General features: G+C 44.8%; 2 protein-coding genes across 2 annotated transcripts in view; both read left to right on the top strand.

Moving 5' to 3' along the window:
• golga5 (golgin A5) overlaps positions 1 to 4,938 on the top strand; it is a 15,357-nt gene extending 10,419 nt beyond the window's left edge. Inside the window, exons 9-13 of the mRNA XM_061242729.1 lie at positions 1,371 to 1,469; positions 2,121 to 2,343; positions 3,415 to 3,520; positions 3,871 to 3,934; positions 4,364 to 4,938. Coding sequence (XP_061098713.1) covers positions 1,371 to 1,469; positions 2,121 to 2,343; positions 3,415 to 3,520; positions 3,871 to 3,934; positions 4,364 to 4,444 — 573 coding nt within the window. The 3' untranslated portion in view covers positions 4,445 to 4,938. The remainder of the gene's footprint in view (positions 1 to 1,370; positions 1,470 to 2,120; positions 2,344 to 3,414; positions 3,521 to 3,870; positions 3,935 to 4,363) is intronic.
• Positions 4,939 to 6,971: 2,033 nt separating this feature from the next.
• trip11 (thyroid hormone receptor interactor 11) overlaps positions 6,972 to 16,247 on the top strand; it is a 29,523-nt gene continuing 20,247 nt past the window's right edge. Inside the window, exons 1-5 of the mRNA XM_061241463.1 lie at positions 6,972 to 7,324; positions 11,637 to 11,713; positions 12,722 to 12,832; positions 13,508 to 13,789; positions 14,243 to 14,311. Of these exons, the coding sequence (XP_061097447.1) occupies positions 7,186 to 7,324; positions 11,637 to 11,713; positions 12,722 to 12,832; positions 13,508 to 13,789; positions 14,243 to 14,311 (678 nt within the window). The 5' untranslated portion in view covers positions 6,972 to 7,185. The remainder of the gene's footprint in view (positions 7,325 to 11,636; positions 11,714 to 12,721; positions 12,833 to 13,507; positions 13,790 to 14,242; positions 14,312 to 16,247) is intronic.

Here is a 16,247-nt window from a genome sequence, read left to right as displayed (position 1 = left end):
GCTCGACTGTGGTCTGTGGTGTGAAAATAAGCAGCAGGTGTCACCACGTGTTTGGAGGAGAACCGTGTCTGCGCTCGGTAGAGGGGTTTGGCAATGAACATGGCTGTGTTGGGCACCAAACCTTTTTAACCAGTTTTACAGAAGAAATTTGAGATTTTCATCTGCAAGTCACTGCTGACTGCGGCAACAAATGTTGCCTTTAATCCCATTGGGACAGAAGGAAGGGGTGGCTTTATTGAGTGAAACAAGGAAACAAACAGTTCTAATTTGCCTGTGGGACTATTATTAGGCACTGTTGTCTTTGGTTTAACCAATGTTGCTGGTAGTTTTTGGCTGTTTGTCCAAACAGATTTTTCAGTGCTAAAATGAAGGCTTACAATGTTATTGTGCCCCCTGCTGGCTAAATTAGGAAGGTGCCATATGTTCAGTATCTGCATAATAAGGAATGTTTGGTTGGATGCCTGGGATTTGTAAAATACAATTTCCAGCTTTGACTGAATGTTAGAATATTGCATTAGGTTTGTTAGTGGGCTGGTGGCTATCATAAGTAGTTTTCCATGCTCAACCGAAACAAATTCTGGGTGTGTCACAATCAATATAGTACTAATTCAAGAATTGAATTGGTGGTGGGCTGGAAAATGCATTGATTCAGCTGAGATCATTTGAAAGCGGGGGAAAGTGGGTTTGTGGTGCTGGGAGTGTCCTGGCACAGAATCGGTGTGACTGGGAAATAAAGCAACACCCTGAGAGAAGGACAGATGGTGGAAGATTTAGAGACCGTCTTCACATATGCCACATGACCAAGCACAAGGGCTTAGTAGGATAGCATTTTTTTAAAGTATGCATGCTCTGCAGTAGTCTTCTTGTTCTATGGAGGTTTGTATGGAACTTTAAAAATGTGATTGCCTCTGTTATGGCAGAGATCATGACCGTAGCTGTGGTGAATCATAATAAATTATGATCAGGGTTAAGGATGTGGCCTAAATTACTGGCTACCTGCTACTTCAGGCAAATCCTTTAAATTAGGCCGTAATTAGGCCTTCGTAGACGATGCCCTGTGTTGTGTTGTGATGACTCTTAATTTTATGTTCAGGTTTGAGCGATGTACCTCACCAGTGTATTCATTTTTTATTCAATACCGTTTCCTTTTGTTTTGTCTTTTCTTTTGTGTGTGCGTCTGGGCGTCTGTGTGTGTGTGTCTGTGTGTGTGTGTGCGTGTGTGCGTGCGTGTGCATGTGTGTGCGTGTGTGTGCGTGTGTGTGTGCGTGCGTGTGTGTGTGTTTGTGTGTGTGTGCGTGTCTGTGTGTGTGCGCGTGCGTGTGTGTGTGCGTGCGTGCGTGCGTGTGTGTGTGTGTGCGTGTGTGTGACAGGAGCTGCAGTACCTGGAGGAGGAGCAGCACCGTGTGAAGAACGCGCTCCAGTGCCGGGTGAAGGACCGAGAGGAGGAAATCCAGAAACTCAGGAACCAGGTGAGGAGCCGCCTGACCCCTCTTTAGGCCATGTAACTGGGAAACGTAGGCCAGCAGAGGGGCTCACCTGCACTGTTCGAGTTCACAGATGGGCCCCACAGTAGGCTATCGACAGCTGTGGCTAGCAGGCCTGTACAGGCTCTGGTGTCACCCTGAATCACAAATCATTGTGAATGAATGATCCTGAGTCCTCCTATTACATTACATTACATTATTGGCATTTGGCAGACGCTCTTATCCAGAGCGACGTACAACAAAGTGCATACCCATAACCAGGGATAAGTTCGCTGAAAGACCCTAGAGGTAAGTACAATTTCAACTGCTACCTGTACAACAAAGATAAGGACAAGGGCCCTATTAGACTGCACATTAATGGCCTTCCTCCCACTCATGTCTGTGCGAGCCTGGCTTCAGATCTGTTGTGTGATGATAAGCAGCACTTTAGGGGCTAAAACAACATGAGAGACTGGATGTCAAGGATTGTGTGGCTAAGTAGTAGAATCAAGGGTGCTGAATTAGGGTTGAGCTGAGAACTTACAGGATAGTAGATCTCCAGGTACCAGGTTGGGCAGCCCAGGTATAAGATTTTGTCTAACTTTTTTGGCCCTCTTCTCCTCCCGTCCCCCCAATCCCCTCCCCCTGCCGGACCAGCTGACCAATAAGACGCTGAGCAGCAGCAGCCAGGCGGAGCTGGAGGGCCGGCTGCACCAGCTGACGGAGACGCTGATCCAGAAGCAGACGGTGCTGGAGGCCCTGGGCACGGAGAAGAGCTCGCTGGTCTTCCAGCTGGAGAGGCTGGAGCAGCAGCTGAAGAGCGTGCAGGGGGGCCAGGCCAACGGGCCCGCCATCAACATGAGCAGCATGGAGGCGCCAGGTGAGGCTGCGCAGGGAGTGTGTGGCAGGGAGCGTGTGGCAGGGAGCGTGTTAAAGGAAGTGTGTCACAGGAAATGTATTACATTACCTTATTTAGCTGATGCTTTTATCAAAAGTGACTTACAGTTGATATGACTAAGCAGGGGGCAATCCCCCCCTGGAGCAATGCAGGGTTAAGGGCCTTGCTCAAGGGACCCGACAGCTGTGCGGATCTTATTGTGGTTACACCGGCGTTTGAACTTAGTCCCAGTCATGTACCTTAACCACTAGTGCTGCAGGCTGCCCCAATATATTAATCACAGGAAATGTATCACAGGAAATGCATCATCCAGCTTTAGGAAGTATAATGAAATGATAAAATGTAATCTATGAGGGGCTTGTGGGTGGCTCATTTGTCTACTCCATGCCAGTGCCCACTGTGGCCACCAATAGCTCCGTAAGGCGGCACACAACTGGTGTTTGCGTCGCCCATATTAGGGTAGTGTTCAGGTAGTTAGGGGGGGCGAGTCTGTGTTCACCGCTCTCTAGCACCCCCCGCTGGTCGATCGGGCTCTGGAGGAGTGCATGCTAAAGCCACATATGAAAGGTCAAAGGTCCGAGTGTCTTCAGTGTGAACCGAAGCAGATGGTGACACCACGATCGCAGGAGAACAGCTGTTGTCTGCACTCCCCAGAGTCTGCAGTGGGGTGGGTACGCAGCTGTGCTTACGGACGATTGGCCAGCCCAAACTGGGGTGGAGATTGGATATGCTCAGTCCCCCATTGGGTGTCAAATTTATATTTAACCTCCTAAGACCCGCACTCTTTTTTGGTATGCATTTTTAATTTCTCTTTGCTATTTGGGCTTATTGGGACCTGATAAGTATAAAAACTAAGCATCATCTTTTGACATGATGTAGTTTTTGAGAAAAATGATGTCCACATATGTGGACTCTCGGTCTTAAGAATTAAGTATTATGGTTGTACAGCCCAAAATGCGGAGTCCACGCATGTGTACGCCAGGTCTTAGGAGGTTAAATAAGTGTAATCTGTGGAAATGAACCGTTGAGATGTTTGTGCATTTCGTCCTGCAGGCGCTCGTCTGCGGAACGTGCCGGTCCTCTTCAACGACCACGAAGGCCCCGGAGCTGGCGTGTACGGGAAAGTGCGCAATGCGGCAAGCACCATAGACAAATTCAGGTTGGTTCTTCTCTTTAATTTGATAAATGGCAAGACCGCTGTAGAAACATGTCAAGCCCTTGCTTCCCTATTGTATGCGGTTCATCAGTTTCGGACTGATTTTTTTTATTGTTTTATCAATATAAATAGTATGAATGTATAGTCTCCCACCAAGAATCCTGCATCTGTCTTTTGTGAATGCTCTGTAAAAATGTTTAAAATGTTAAATTGTTGAATTTATTTGTAATGTATTCTATCACGAGGTTACTGCCTCTGCTGAAAGCGCGTTTATTGTTCGTGATGAAGCCGTCGGATATAAGCACTCGTGCCTCGTTTCGGGATAATTAACACTCGTCTCTGCGTCCCTCCAGCATCCGGCTAGGAATCTTCCTGCGACGTTACCCCGTGGCGAGAGTCTTTGTAATACTCTATATGGTGAGTGCTCATACTCCACAGATTTACTCATCAGTGCTTTTTTGTTTTTTTAAAGATATTTTTTAGGCCTTTTTCAGCTTTATTGGACAGTGTATAGAGACAGGAAGAATGGGGGCGAGAGAGAGGGAAAGACAAATTGTCAGACGGTCGGATTCGAACCGTTGACGTCGCGGCTCGCAACGAGCATGCGGTCAGTGCTCTGCAGGCTGCGCCACCGAGACACCACTCATCAATGTTTTTATCTTTCTATCGTGGTTTCATCTTTCTAAGGGAAAGGGAGGATTTTCAACCTCTCTGTGTGTTTTTTTACCACATCTTTGCCTGGTTTGGTTGACAGTTTGTCTGGATGTCGATGTTATAGATGCACTTACATTTGTATATAGAAATCAAGGGAATGTAAATAACGTGCGAATGCGTGTTGTGTTGTAGGCACTACTGCACCTGTGGGTCATGGTTGTTCTGCTGACGTACACGCCAGAAATGCACCACGAGGGCCCTGACGGAAGATAGGACAGAGAGAGACGGAGAGCCGGGGTTACTGAAGCTTTGAACATCTGCCAAATTGAATCACTTGATTTGATTTGAAACATAAAAATAAATATACTGTTGAGACATGAGCAAGCTGCTGAACTTGGACTGGAACTTTCCTGCGTGGAGCTGGTACCTGCAATTTGCACAAACCTGTTATGGGATTCAGACCTTACATGCTATTTTATTATTTTATTATTTTTCTTCTACCTTTCCCTTCACCAAATATGATGTTCTCACTGACAAATGGAAGCATGGGATGTTACAGCATTTAACTTGTAAGTACATATGGTTGGCAGTTAATACAAAAATTGGGATTTTCCTGATTTCCTGATTATAAAAACTAATTTTCAACACTTCATTTAGTTTCATTTCTTGTCACTTTATTGATTTCCTCTACACAGATTGTATTTCCTAACTTGAAGCAGTTTAATTTAACTTTTAATAAACATTACATTGGATGTAGTGAGAATACAGTGCATGTGTCTTGAATTTCTTTTTTTCTTTTCTTTTTCAAACTGTCAAACATTCTATTGGTGTTGTACATTGTCAAGGACAGCTGGACAGTGGTTTAAGTATGTATGGTAGAACCTATGCACTTGTAAGTCGCTTTGGATTAAAAGCGTCTGCCAAATGACTAAAATGTAAATGTAAATGTATGAAGAATACCCAATGAACCCAGTTGAGTCAAGAAACATTGGTCATTGTAGCCAGTTTTGTAGTTTTCCTATGTTCTCTAAAGTAATATTTGTAGTCCCCATATTTTTGTAGACTACCAAATTTCTAATAGAGTTGAAACTTGTGGAAGTAACTGAGGAACTGCCTTCAATTTGACAGTGCAAGCATACTGGTCACCATTAGACCCATTGGACATGCTTAAGAGAAAGTGTCTAGTAACCTAAATTTGCTAATTTGGACAGAAAAGGAAAGCTTGTCTACACACACCATCCATTTTACAGTGATTACAAGAAAATACTGAAGAACTATTCTCTCTAGGGTGTTCCATCTGATCCGAGCGCAGTTTGTCTGAAAGGCACCATGATTTGGGAGAAAATGGAAGGAGTTTTGTCTCTGAAATGAAATCAAAGCGTCTCGGAGGCAGATGATATCACGATGGTTCAACATTAGTTAATTATTTACCACCACGATCATCAAGCTCATTTGATATTCGAGTGAGAACACTACTGTGGGTGGACACCGGGTCTGATCTCTAGCTTTTGCTTTTCTGGTAAGTGTAAAATGACTGTGGTGCCAGACAGGCTGGTTTGAGTATCTCAGAAACTGCTGATCTCCTGGGATTTTCACGCACAGCAGTCTCTAGAGTTTACAGAGACAGTGAGCAGCAGTGAGCAGCAGTTGTCTGGGCAAAAATGCGTTGTTGATAGCTGACAGGAAGGTGAGTGTAACGCAAATAACCACACATTACAACAGTGGTATGCAGAAGAGCATCTCTGAACAAACAACACTTCAAACCTCTAAGTGGATAGGTTTACAACAGCAGAAGACCAATAAGTAAAAAATAAGGAGGTCAACTTCCTTGTAGATGAACAAAGATTAAATTCTCATTGGAAATGTATTCATGGTGACACTGGACACCATTTGAATACATGGAGCACCACTCTGCAGATACACAAATTCCTTAATAGATAGATAGATAGATAGATAGATAGATACTTTATTCATCCCGAGGGAAATTTTAGGCATCCAGTAGCTTATACATACACACATATACACACATATCTCACACACATAAAGATCAAAATCACTCACAGAAAAGTAAGATATAAAGCGCATGTGAAGTGATTACAAAGGCCTAGTAGGGACTGGCCCTGTGATATATTGACCATGATAAGGTGCTATGGTAGATTGATATACCACAAGTACTACTAAATCCATGTTTTATCTTCCCTGAGAATTTCAGGTGCAGAGGAAAAAAATGTACATTATGATTAGCAAAGTAGAAGTGCTTCATTATATATTTTACCAAGGCTGTGCAATCTGAACTAAATGTATCATTTAGTTTTTAATTAATTTTAATTAATGTTTTTAATTTCTCTGGAGAAATTTGCCCACATCTTAACATTTTAATGTTCTATTGCACTGTTGAAAGGTTAATAGTGTTCACTGAAACACAATCACTGCTATCATTTATGATGGCCAGTTTTTACATTACCAATGTTGTTGAAAGCATCGATTCAAACGGCCAGCAATTTAACTAATCTATTCTACGGTCTATGCAGAAGACCTAATACATCCCCAACGACAGGGGCGCTGTTCGAAGCTCTCACACACTTAATACTGTATCAGGTCATCCTGTTTTTCCTTTCCTTCCGTATGGCGCAGGCGCTGCGCAGATCTACTGCTCTCGACTGCTCTTTATGTTATGTGGATGTGTTTAACTGGTCTACTGTTAAATGTACGAGCCTATCCTTTTGTGACAATATCTGTTAATATGCGCAGCGCTACACTGACTTGATAACCGTGAAAGAGAGTCAGACTTTAATCTGTCCACGTATGCTCTGACGAAGACTATAACATACGGGCTATGATGGCAGAAGTCGAGGTGGCAGATGCGGATCAGTTGTTCAAGCCGGACAATAACAAAACAATACATGTAGCGATACAACGGATACCTATTTGTTAATTCATGTTGACTGTTACTTTCGCTGCGAGTCTATGATAGCTAGTTTTACGTCTTTTGCTTTGTTATCGTTCCTGCAATAATGTCATCGTGGCTCGGAGGAATCGGCTCTGGGCTGGGCCAGTCGCTTAGCCAGGTTGGTGGAAGCCTGTCTACGTTCACGGGACAAATTTCAAACTTCACCAAAGACATCTTGCTGGAAGGAGCGGAAGAAGTGGGAGGTGAGGTCACAACAGGTTTTTCTTGTACAGGGATCATCGAAGAGGCTCAAAGCTTCCTGTAGAGCAGTGACATTAGGCAAATAGCCGGCTGGTCAGTAATGTTTTTATCTGTCACAATTCCCGGATCCCAGCCTGAAGTGGACAACAACCTAGCAACTTAGCTAGTTAGCCGCTCTGTTTCTCTCATTTTGCCTCCGGATTTTAACGTTTATCTCTCTTTTAGTCTACAAGCTTGCTGTCTAAATAAATTATATTCATGACGGAATCTGGGTTTAGTTTCTTGAATGAAAAGAACGCTCATCAGCGATCCAAAGTAAATTATGAGATGAGTTCTATCTTACTACAATCCAATATACTGTATGGATGAAATCTGCTCGCTGTAGCGTTTGCTGATCAAAATGGCACACTAGAAATAATCCATTTTAATTCAATATACCAGCAGTTTGCGTAGCTTTCCATGTTTGACAATCCAAGATTAATTAGGCCCAACTTGCAGTACCAAAGCAGGCTTGCATGTTTATTATTTTTGAAGAGCTCGATTTAGATTGATGACCGAGCTTGTAGTGTAATGAAACTAGTTACTGTCAATCTGTTAACTTGTCGTTGTTGGACACCCCGATTTGTTGGTTTATTATTGCATTACAATACCTTGTACGTAGAAAGGTAATTGGTCCTTCATGTCTGGCTGAAGATTTTCCACTGAGAAAAACACATTCTCCCTTTCTGTTACGTAATTTCTTCGACAGCATGGCTGAGTGTATTGCGTCAGTGGTCTTGTAGTTAGTGTCTGAACACTGGTGGTGCAGTCTCCAGCTTACGGTTATACCGAAAGGCTGAAAGTGGTACCCATTGCTTGTCTACTTGGCCGTCCGATGATCTTGTGGGGATGGCTACCGTGACTGACAGAACTGTCCAGTAGGGGCACCTGCACGGCAAGTCTCATCAGCAATGGAAATTGGGTCAAGTGTCAAGATGAGCTGTCATCCTGGGTAGTCTATAGGCCCAAGGTTCTTTCCTTCCCTCAGTGACAACTGGAAGGCAGCTGCCTGCCTCCAAGACAAAAAGCAGGTCGGCCAGCGGGTTCAGCTCAGACAACTACAGATGATGTGTCCATGCGTCTTTGCTGGCAGTTTTTATTTCATGCGTTTTTATCAAATCTATCTCTGCCTGTGTTACTGAGCTAACTAGTTTGCTAATCTGTCACTGTTAGTTCTGTCGTTCTAAAAGCCGCTGCCCTCTAGGCCTCACTGAGGGAAGGAAAGTACCTTGGGCAGTGTATAGCTTGCTGACTGTATAATGGCCTGGAATTGTTTCACTTGCTGTATTCATGTGACTTATGTGCTTTGTGGGATCAGGGTTGAGTGTTTTTTTTTTTTTTTTAAAGAAATAAGCCTTTGAGGACAAAGGGAATTTAACAGCCCAGTGTATTAGCTTGACAAACACACTGTATGCTTACCATGAGTTGAAATCTTGGTAAAAATGGTTAATTACTCAGGACCCCTCCTCACTATGAACCTCCCTGTTTACTGCATTAAAAATACCAGCTCTTCTCTCAGTGGCAATCACATTACATGAAGTCCAACCAGCTCCAATTTTACACTGGATTCCCACTGCACATTCCGACGGCCTCAGTACATTGAGTTCTTTCACCGTATTTAACGGCACTAATGTCTTAACGCAGATTAACCGCGTTGCACGGCGGTTTTCAAGTTAAATGTCTGTGAAAACAGCTGTCGCTGAAATAAGTCAACACCGCGTAGCCGATAACGGAATGGGGCAAAGAAACCCAGCAGCGGTTTCACAGGGAACTTTGACCAACCCTTTCCAACACGCATGCAGCAGCAATTTATAGCTCGTGCTGTAAGTTAATATGGCGACACTGTTGGCAGTTGTCAGAGAAGAGGAGCTTAAAATTGTGTTGTAGCAGCGATGGGGGGAGACATGGCAGTAAGGCAGTAAGAACAGTCCTCAGGCAGTCGGAGGGTTGCCGGTTTGATCCCCTGCCCGGGCTGTGTCGAAGTGTCCCTGAGCAAAACACCTAACCCCCAAATGCTCCTGACGGGCTGGTCGGCGCCTTGCATGGCCGTCGGTGTGTGAGTGTGTGTCTGAAGAAGCATCAACTGTAACATCAATTTGGATAAAGGTGCTATATAAATGCCAACCATCTACCATCTACCATTTACATTAAAACTAAGATATGGAAAGCACAGGACCACCTATTCCTTATTGCTTAGTCCTGCCTTCCTGTGATCATCTTTTTATTGTAGACAATCTGGTATATTTGTTTTGTAGAGGAAGAACCACTGCTGATAATAAGATGCAACCATAATAATTGTAATTACTAATAATTACGTAATTAGATGGGCTACATTCTTGGGCTACATATCTGCATGTGATAATGCTCAAGGTATCAAGCAGTATCTCAACCTTGGGCAGAGCTCTACGGTGCTCCCAATGTAGGAGTTTGATGTGTGCTAACTGGAAATAAAATTTAGGAGGTCATCTACTTCTTGGAATGCATTACTGTGCTCCTAAATGTATCGAGCCCTGGTGTGATGTTGAAAAGCCATAAGGATGACAACTTCCCATCTGATGTAAAAATAGCTTATACTATACTGTAAACATAGTACAAATATATAGCCTATGTCTGGTAATGCCACTTTGGTGAATCCCGAAACAAAACCTTTGTGTCTGGATTTAAGACTAACTTGGTTAACGGCTAACGTATAACTACAGAAAAAAATCATTTTTCCTCTAAGCTAATCGCTAATTGGACCCTGAATGATACATCATTCGAACAGCAATGTGTTTGTCAGCTTTAGCTGAATTGCAATGAGCAGTAGAAACTGAGAAATGTCTACAAGAAGAGAATTCATGTTCTTTGGTTCTCTATAATTAGGTAAAACGGTTCAGCCAGGTGGTGGTGAGAAGCAGGAATGTTGGCAAGTAGTGACAAAATAGAAATAAACTGAACCTAATGTTCTCAGAGACACGCAATTAGGCTGCATATTTTGCAATATTGTACAATTACATGTTTCAAAACATAGTATGCCTACTTGGTGTATGTGGTCACCGTTAGTGCACAGTTATGTAAGTCTTTGCAGGAGTTACCTAGCTCAGGCCTGTAACAAGCATTCAGAAAATACTTAATTTGAACACCAAGTATAATACAGTCATTTACTAGGGCATTTTATATCTATTTTACCTCTTGTAAACATACTGGATGTGGTGGTGTTTGACTGCCTTTCTTTTGGTTTTTGAGTGGAAAAGTTTTTGGAAGCTTGGTTTCATGCGTTTGGTTTGGTCAGGCTTGTCTGTCATATCTACGGGTTCATGTGATTCAGACAGAACAAGGCTTCAAACACTGACCACTGGAGATCACGGTTGCCTGGGGAGATAACATACCTGACCCATTTCCAAATTCTCTCAGGTTCCTGTGGAATGCCAGAATTTAAAGTGACAATCCCGTACGGTGAGAACTGCATTGTACAAGGCCGTGGAAATGGAAAGGAAATCTTCGGTTTGTTTATTTTCTTGGAAGGAAATTGCATCGTGCAGGTGGATGTGTATGGGCCCCGTTCACGGAGAACTGAAGCTGGGTCAGGTTTGGTGACAGTCGGGAAAATGGTGATTTTTTCCCCCATTTTGGAACAAATTGAATTTGGAGCTGTAGCCATCGAGCAGGAGATGTGATTTTCTGTCTAGTCATTTTGGACAAAAGCGTCTAATCAAGGCCGAGGTTGCAGTAAGGTCAAACATTCAGGTTTTGCTGAATTGTCAATGACAATGCCACTCTCAATGCAAGGAACTTTATCCTTCCCAGGCCTACCTGAGACTGTTTACTGTCCTACTAGATCCAGGTTACCCCTTTCAGTCCCAAGCCTAATATGAGGGGGCTCCACCCAAATCCCAAGGGGTTTTAGCTTTGGTTGAGAAAGTTGAGAAAATGCATTAGAGTTTTAATAGGGGCTCGTAACAAAAGTATAGCAGTCATTCTGATTGGCTGAAAAGGTATAAGGTCGACATTGCCCTTGAGTTTTTTTACGGTAGTTACACGGCACTCTTGGCACTGAAAGTACAAGCCTAATAGATCCAGGTTAATGTACTGTGTGCCGGCTGCATTTTGAGGTTTTTCTCTCAAAATGCGTATCAGCTTCTCGTAAAAACCTGGAATGGATCAGACTGCTATGTATTGCTGTTGCTGCTTCTGGTCTTAGTGGTGCAGCTGGTGCTGGACTGCAGACGGCATGCATGAGGTTTTATGAATGATTTGCTTTTCAAAAACAATGTTTGACGCTGGATTCCTCCCCAGATGCGACCACCGAGCTCCATGTGTCGAACTCCAGGCTGATGACGCTGGAGGGTGCCTACACTTCACAGAAGTCTGAGGTGACTCCCTCTGGAAGAGCACAATGTCATTTTAGCAAGGAACCGTTCTCAACACACAAAAACACGCCCCTCTGTTATGCAACTGTTATTTACAGTCAGGAAATGCAGTCAAGGAAGGCCAAGTGATTGTTTTGTTGAAAATTTGATTGCGCTGCCAAACTCCAAATGATAATTATTTTAAAAAGAGACAGGGATGTTTGGGGTTGTGTATGCCCGCTCAGACAATATAATAAGACATTGTTATCTTTTCTTACTTAACCTTTAAAGCTGCAGAAGCAGTTTTCTTATGTCTTATATTCATTGTTACTGTGTTCTCCACAACACAAGCAGCTTTTAGCAGGTGTGTGGTGAGTGTGTTTGGTCAGTGTGAGAGAGTGTGAGAGAGTGTGAGAGAGTGTGAGAGAGTGTGAGAGAGTGTGAGAGAGTGTGAGAGAGTGTGAGAGAGTGTGAGAGAGTGTGAGAGAGAGTGAGTTTGTGGTCATTGTGGTCAGTGTGTGTTTTGTAGTCTGTGTGTTGTTAGATAGGGACATTTTGACGGTGTGTGTGTCTGTGGTCAGTGTGTGTGTATGTAGTCTGTGTGTGTTGTTAGATGGGGACATTTTGACAGCGTGTGTGTGTGTAGTCTGTGTGTTGTTAGATAGGGACATTTTGACACAGTGTGTGTGTGTATGTGTGTAGTCTGTGTGTGTTGTTAGATAGGGACATTTTGATGGTGTTTGTGTGTGTGTGTGTGTGTGTGTGTGTGTGTGTGTGTATAGTCTGTGTGTTGTTAGATAGGGACATTTTGATGGTGTGTGTGTGTTTGTGTGTGTGTGTGTGTGTGTGTGTGTATAGTCTGTGTGTGTTGTTAGATAGGGTCATTTTGACAGTGTGTGTGTGTGTGTGTGTGTGTAGTCTCTGTGTGTGTTAGATATGGACATTTTGACGGTGTGTATGTGTGTAGTCTGTGTGTTGTTAGATAGGGACATTTTGACGGTGTGTGTGGTGTGTGTGTGTGTGTGTTCTCAGCATGACCGGCTGCAGAAGGTCCACGCTGAGCTGGAGGAGAAGCTGGAAGCTGCAGAGATCCAGATCAAGCAGCAGACCATGGAGCACCGGAGGCTCCTGCAGCAGAAAGAGGTGCTGAGACGGGCTGGGGAGAGGGACGTCCACAAAAATATTTTTTTTATTACGGCCATAGCCTCTTATAGCCGTTTGTGTTGTACACCTAAACCCAAAATGCTCAGGTCAGTCAGAAGTATTTTTAATTGCACCAAGTTGAAGCTGAATACATGGTTGTGTCAGAAATACTTCCTATTTTTATCTATTTTTGCCGTTTGCTTTTGTGTGAAAACACAGAGCTCAGAAAGAAAGATTGATCATTTATATTTTCATGGCAAACTTTAGGGAGTAAATATACTGCGTATTTCTGGTTCAGCTAAAGGTTTTTACCACAGAAACATACATTTTCCTTACTTTCCAACTTTGCTTCTCTGGGATGGGATGAGGGAGCAAGTACGTGTTTGAGATGCAGTAGTTCTTTTACCCCACACACACGTATTCCAATGTTTCTGTTAAGCTGTGAAATTATAGGTATAATGAGACGAGGCACCTTTCTGTAAAGAATATGGTCATTTGAGTTGGAAAGGTAAGGTAATGACCACTTTTTGTTGCTGTTCAGATCCCACTTTTGTGTCACGTTACACCAAATGTGCAACGAAATGGTTTGCTGGCGCATTAAATTTTGGGAGATGCGATGATTTATTTTTAAAAAGTTTCTCCTGATGACAGTCCCAAAAAAAACTATCTGCGTAGGTGGAGATCAGTCACCTGAAGGCACGGCAGGGCGTCCTCCAGGAGGAGGTGCAGAAGCTCCAGCACTCCAGCCAGCCTGCGTCCGAACCCGCCGTTCTGCCCCTCAGTTCCGCCTCCTCCTCCTCTTCGTACCTGCCCCACTCCTCAGGGGCGCACCAGGGCTTCCAGGGCGACGAGATGGACTTCAGTGATGTCATCTGGTCCCAGCAGGAGATCAACCGTCTGTCCAATGAGGTGTCCCGGCTGGAGGCCGAGGCGGCCCATTGGAGACGCCTGTCTCAGGTTAGGGTGCGCCCCTTCTCCTTTCAGCTCCTTTCATCATCGAATTACCATGCTGTGGGTCACCTGTCTGGAATTACCCTCATCAGTCACTCGCAGGTTCTCTTTACAGTAACGTTCACTTTGCACCCGAGTCTTGTCGATGGAGGAATAAACCTGTAAATGCTTTGGGGAGGAGGCAGAGATTCTGTCGATAATCGGTTTCATTATTTCACCCAAAATGTTTTTTTGAAGATGCGTCCTGCTGCTGTTGGTTTTAGTTTTGCTGTTAGTTGTTGTTGCTGTTAGTTTTTTTCCCCAGAAGTGTGTCACTGACACTTGAGTTTAATTTGCATCTCGATCTTGAATTTGTTATCTCTGCTTACAGTATGTTGCTCTTGCGGTTGTTCTGGGGGGGAAAAGAGAAGTGTGATCCTAGCGTCGTGTTTCTCATAAATGTCATTTACTCCGTCTCAGGCCTCCAAAGCCTCTGGAGCAGCCAGCAGTGACCAGGAGGAGGTGGTCAGACTCCAGAGAACCATCAAGGTGAGCGACTGCACCTGTGAAGGGTGCTGCTGGCAACCAGTCCCATTCTCTCTGTTCTGAAGAACTTACTTTTGGTTTTAAATGTTCTCGATGAACACCAACAGATCACTGTCATGGTTTGTGAAAACATTGGCATATTTGCAATGATACTGACCTCGATTCATAGCCAAAGGGAGGGAACTCTCATCAACGGGGACAATCAATGAACATTCAATCTTCCAGGCCTGTAGGGCTCTTTTATAATGGGACACAGTCAAAAGGCAGCTTGTCACCATGTCAACGCTTGCAATAAATAAATACCGGACGCCGTCATTAGCTCCTGTAAGCTCCTCTCATATCATATTTAACGAGGCCACTTGTACAGGTGCCATTTTTAATTTAGTTTTTTGGCTTAGCAGAGAACAGAACTTTGTTTACCCTGACTAATATTTGCCGTATACACAAGGACTCATAGACCGGCAATACTGACCGGACATGTTCTAAAACCTGCTGGCAAATGAACAAAAAAGAATTGCATCACTGCGCCGTCAATGGTGGGTTCATTCTTGTCCAGCTTTCCTTAAACAGGTTCTGTTCTTTGCAGTTAAAAAGTTGTTTGCTTCTTGGAATAAAGAAGAATTGTGTGCTTACCTTGTGGAGGGACGTGCGAATTACATTACATTACATTACATTAATGGCATTTGGCAGCCGCTCTTATCCAGAGCGACATACAGTTGATTAGACTAAGCAGGAGACAATCCTCCCCTGTAGCAATGCAGGGTTAAGGGCCTTGCTCAAGGGCCCAACGGCTGTGCGGATCTTATTGTGGCTACACCGGGATTAGAACCACCGACCTTGCGTGTCCCAGTCATTTACCTTAACCACTACGCTACAGGCCGCCCAGAATTATGCGCCAGTGCTGCAGCGTTGCTGGTGCAAGAGCTATCCCATGATGCTTTGTTGTTTTGGCAGTAAGCTTTTGACCGGTATGGACTGAGAATTATGCGCCAGAGCTGCTGCAGAATTGAAGAGATATCCCATGATGCTTTGTTGTTTTGGCAGTAAGCTTTTGACCGGTATGGACTGAGAATTATGCGCCAGAGCTGCTGCAGAATTGAAGAGATATCCCATGATGCTTTGTTGTTTTGGCAGTAAGGTTTTGACCTGTATGGACTGAGAATTATGCACCAATACTGCAGCATTGCTGGTGGAAGAGCTAGCCCCCCCCAACGCTGTTTTGGCAGTTAGGCTTTGGCTGTGTGCTGAGGACAGCCTGTCCCTCCCGGGCTGCCTCTGTGTTTGGCTGTGTGCTGAGCCTGCCGCCCCTGGGCTGACTCTGTGTGTGGGACAGGAGCTGCGGGCGACGGTGGGCCGTGAGGAGGACAGCCTGTCGCCCCTGGGCTGACTCTGTGTTTGGCTGTGTCGCCCCTGGGCTGACTCTGTGTTTGGCTGTGTCGCCCCTGGGCTGACTCTGTGTTTGGCTGTGTCGCCCCTGGGCTGACTCTGTGTTTGGCTCTGTGCTGAGCCTGTCGCTCCTGGGCTGACTCTGTGTTTGGTTGTGTCGCCCCTGGGCTGACTCTGTGTTTGGCTGTGTCGCCCCTGGGCTGACTCTGTGTTTGGCTGTGTCGCTCCTGGGCTGACTGTGTGTGTGTGTGTGTGTGTGTGTGTGTGTGTGTGTGTGTGTGTGTGTGTGTGTATGTGTGTGTGTGTGTGTGTGTGTGTGTGTGTGTGTGTGTGTGGGACAGGAGCTGCGGGCGACGGTGGGCCGTGAGGAGAACAGCCTGTCGCCCCTGGGCTGACTCTGTGTTTGGCTGTGTCGCCCCTGGGCTGACTCTGTGTGTGTGTGTGGGACAGGAGCTGCGGGCGACGGTGGGCCGTGAGGAGGACAGCCTGTCGCCCCTGGGCTGACTCTGTGTTTGGCTCTGTGCTGAGGACAGCCGGTCACCCCTGGGCTGAC

Source organism: Conger conger, chromosome 1 (genome assembly GCF_963514075.1).
Source record: "Conger conger chromosome 1, fConCon1.1, whole genome shotgun sequence".
NCBI lineage: Eukaryota > Metazoa > Chordata > Actinopteri > Anguilliformes > Congridae > Conger > Conger conger.
Note: the sequence above shows the minus strand (reverse complement) of the source record. Positions and strands in the feature narration are given on the sequence as shown.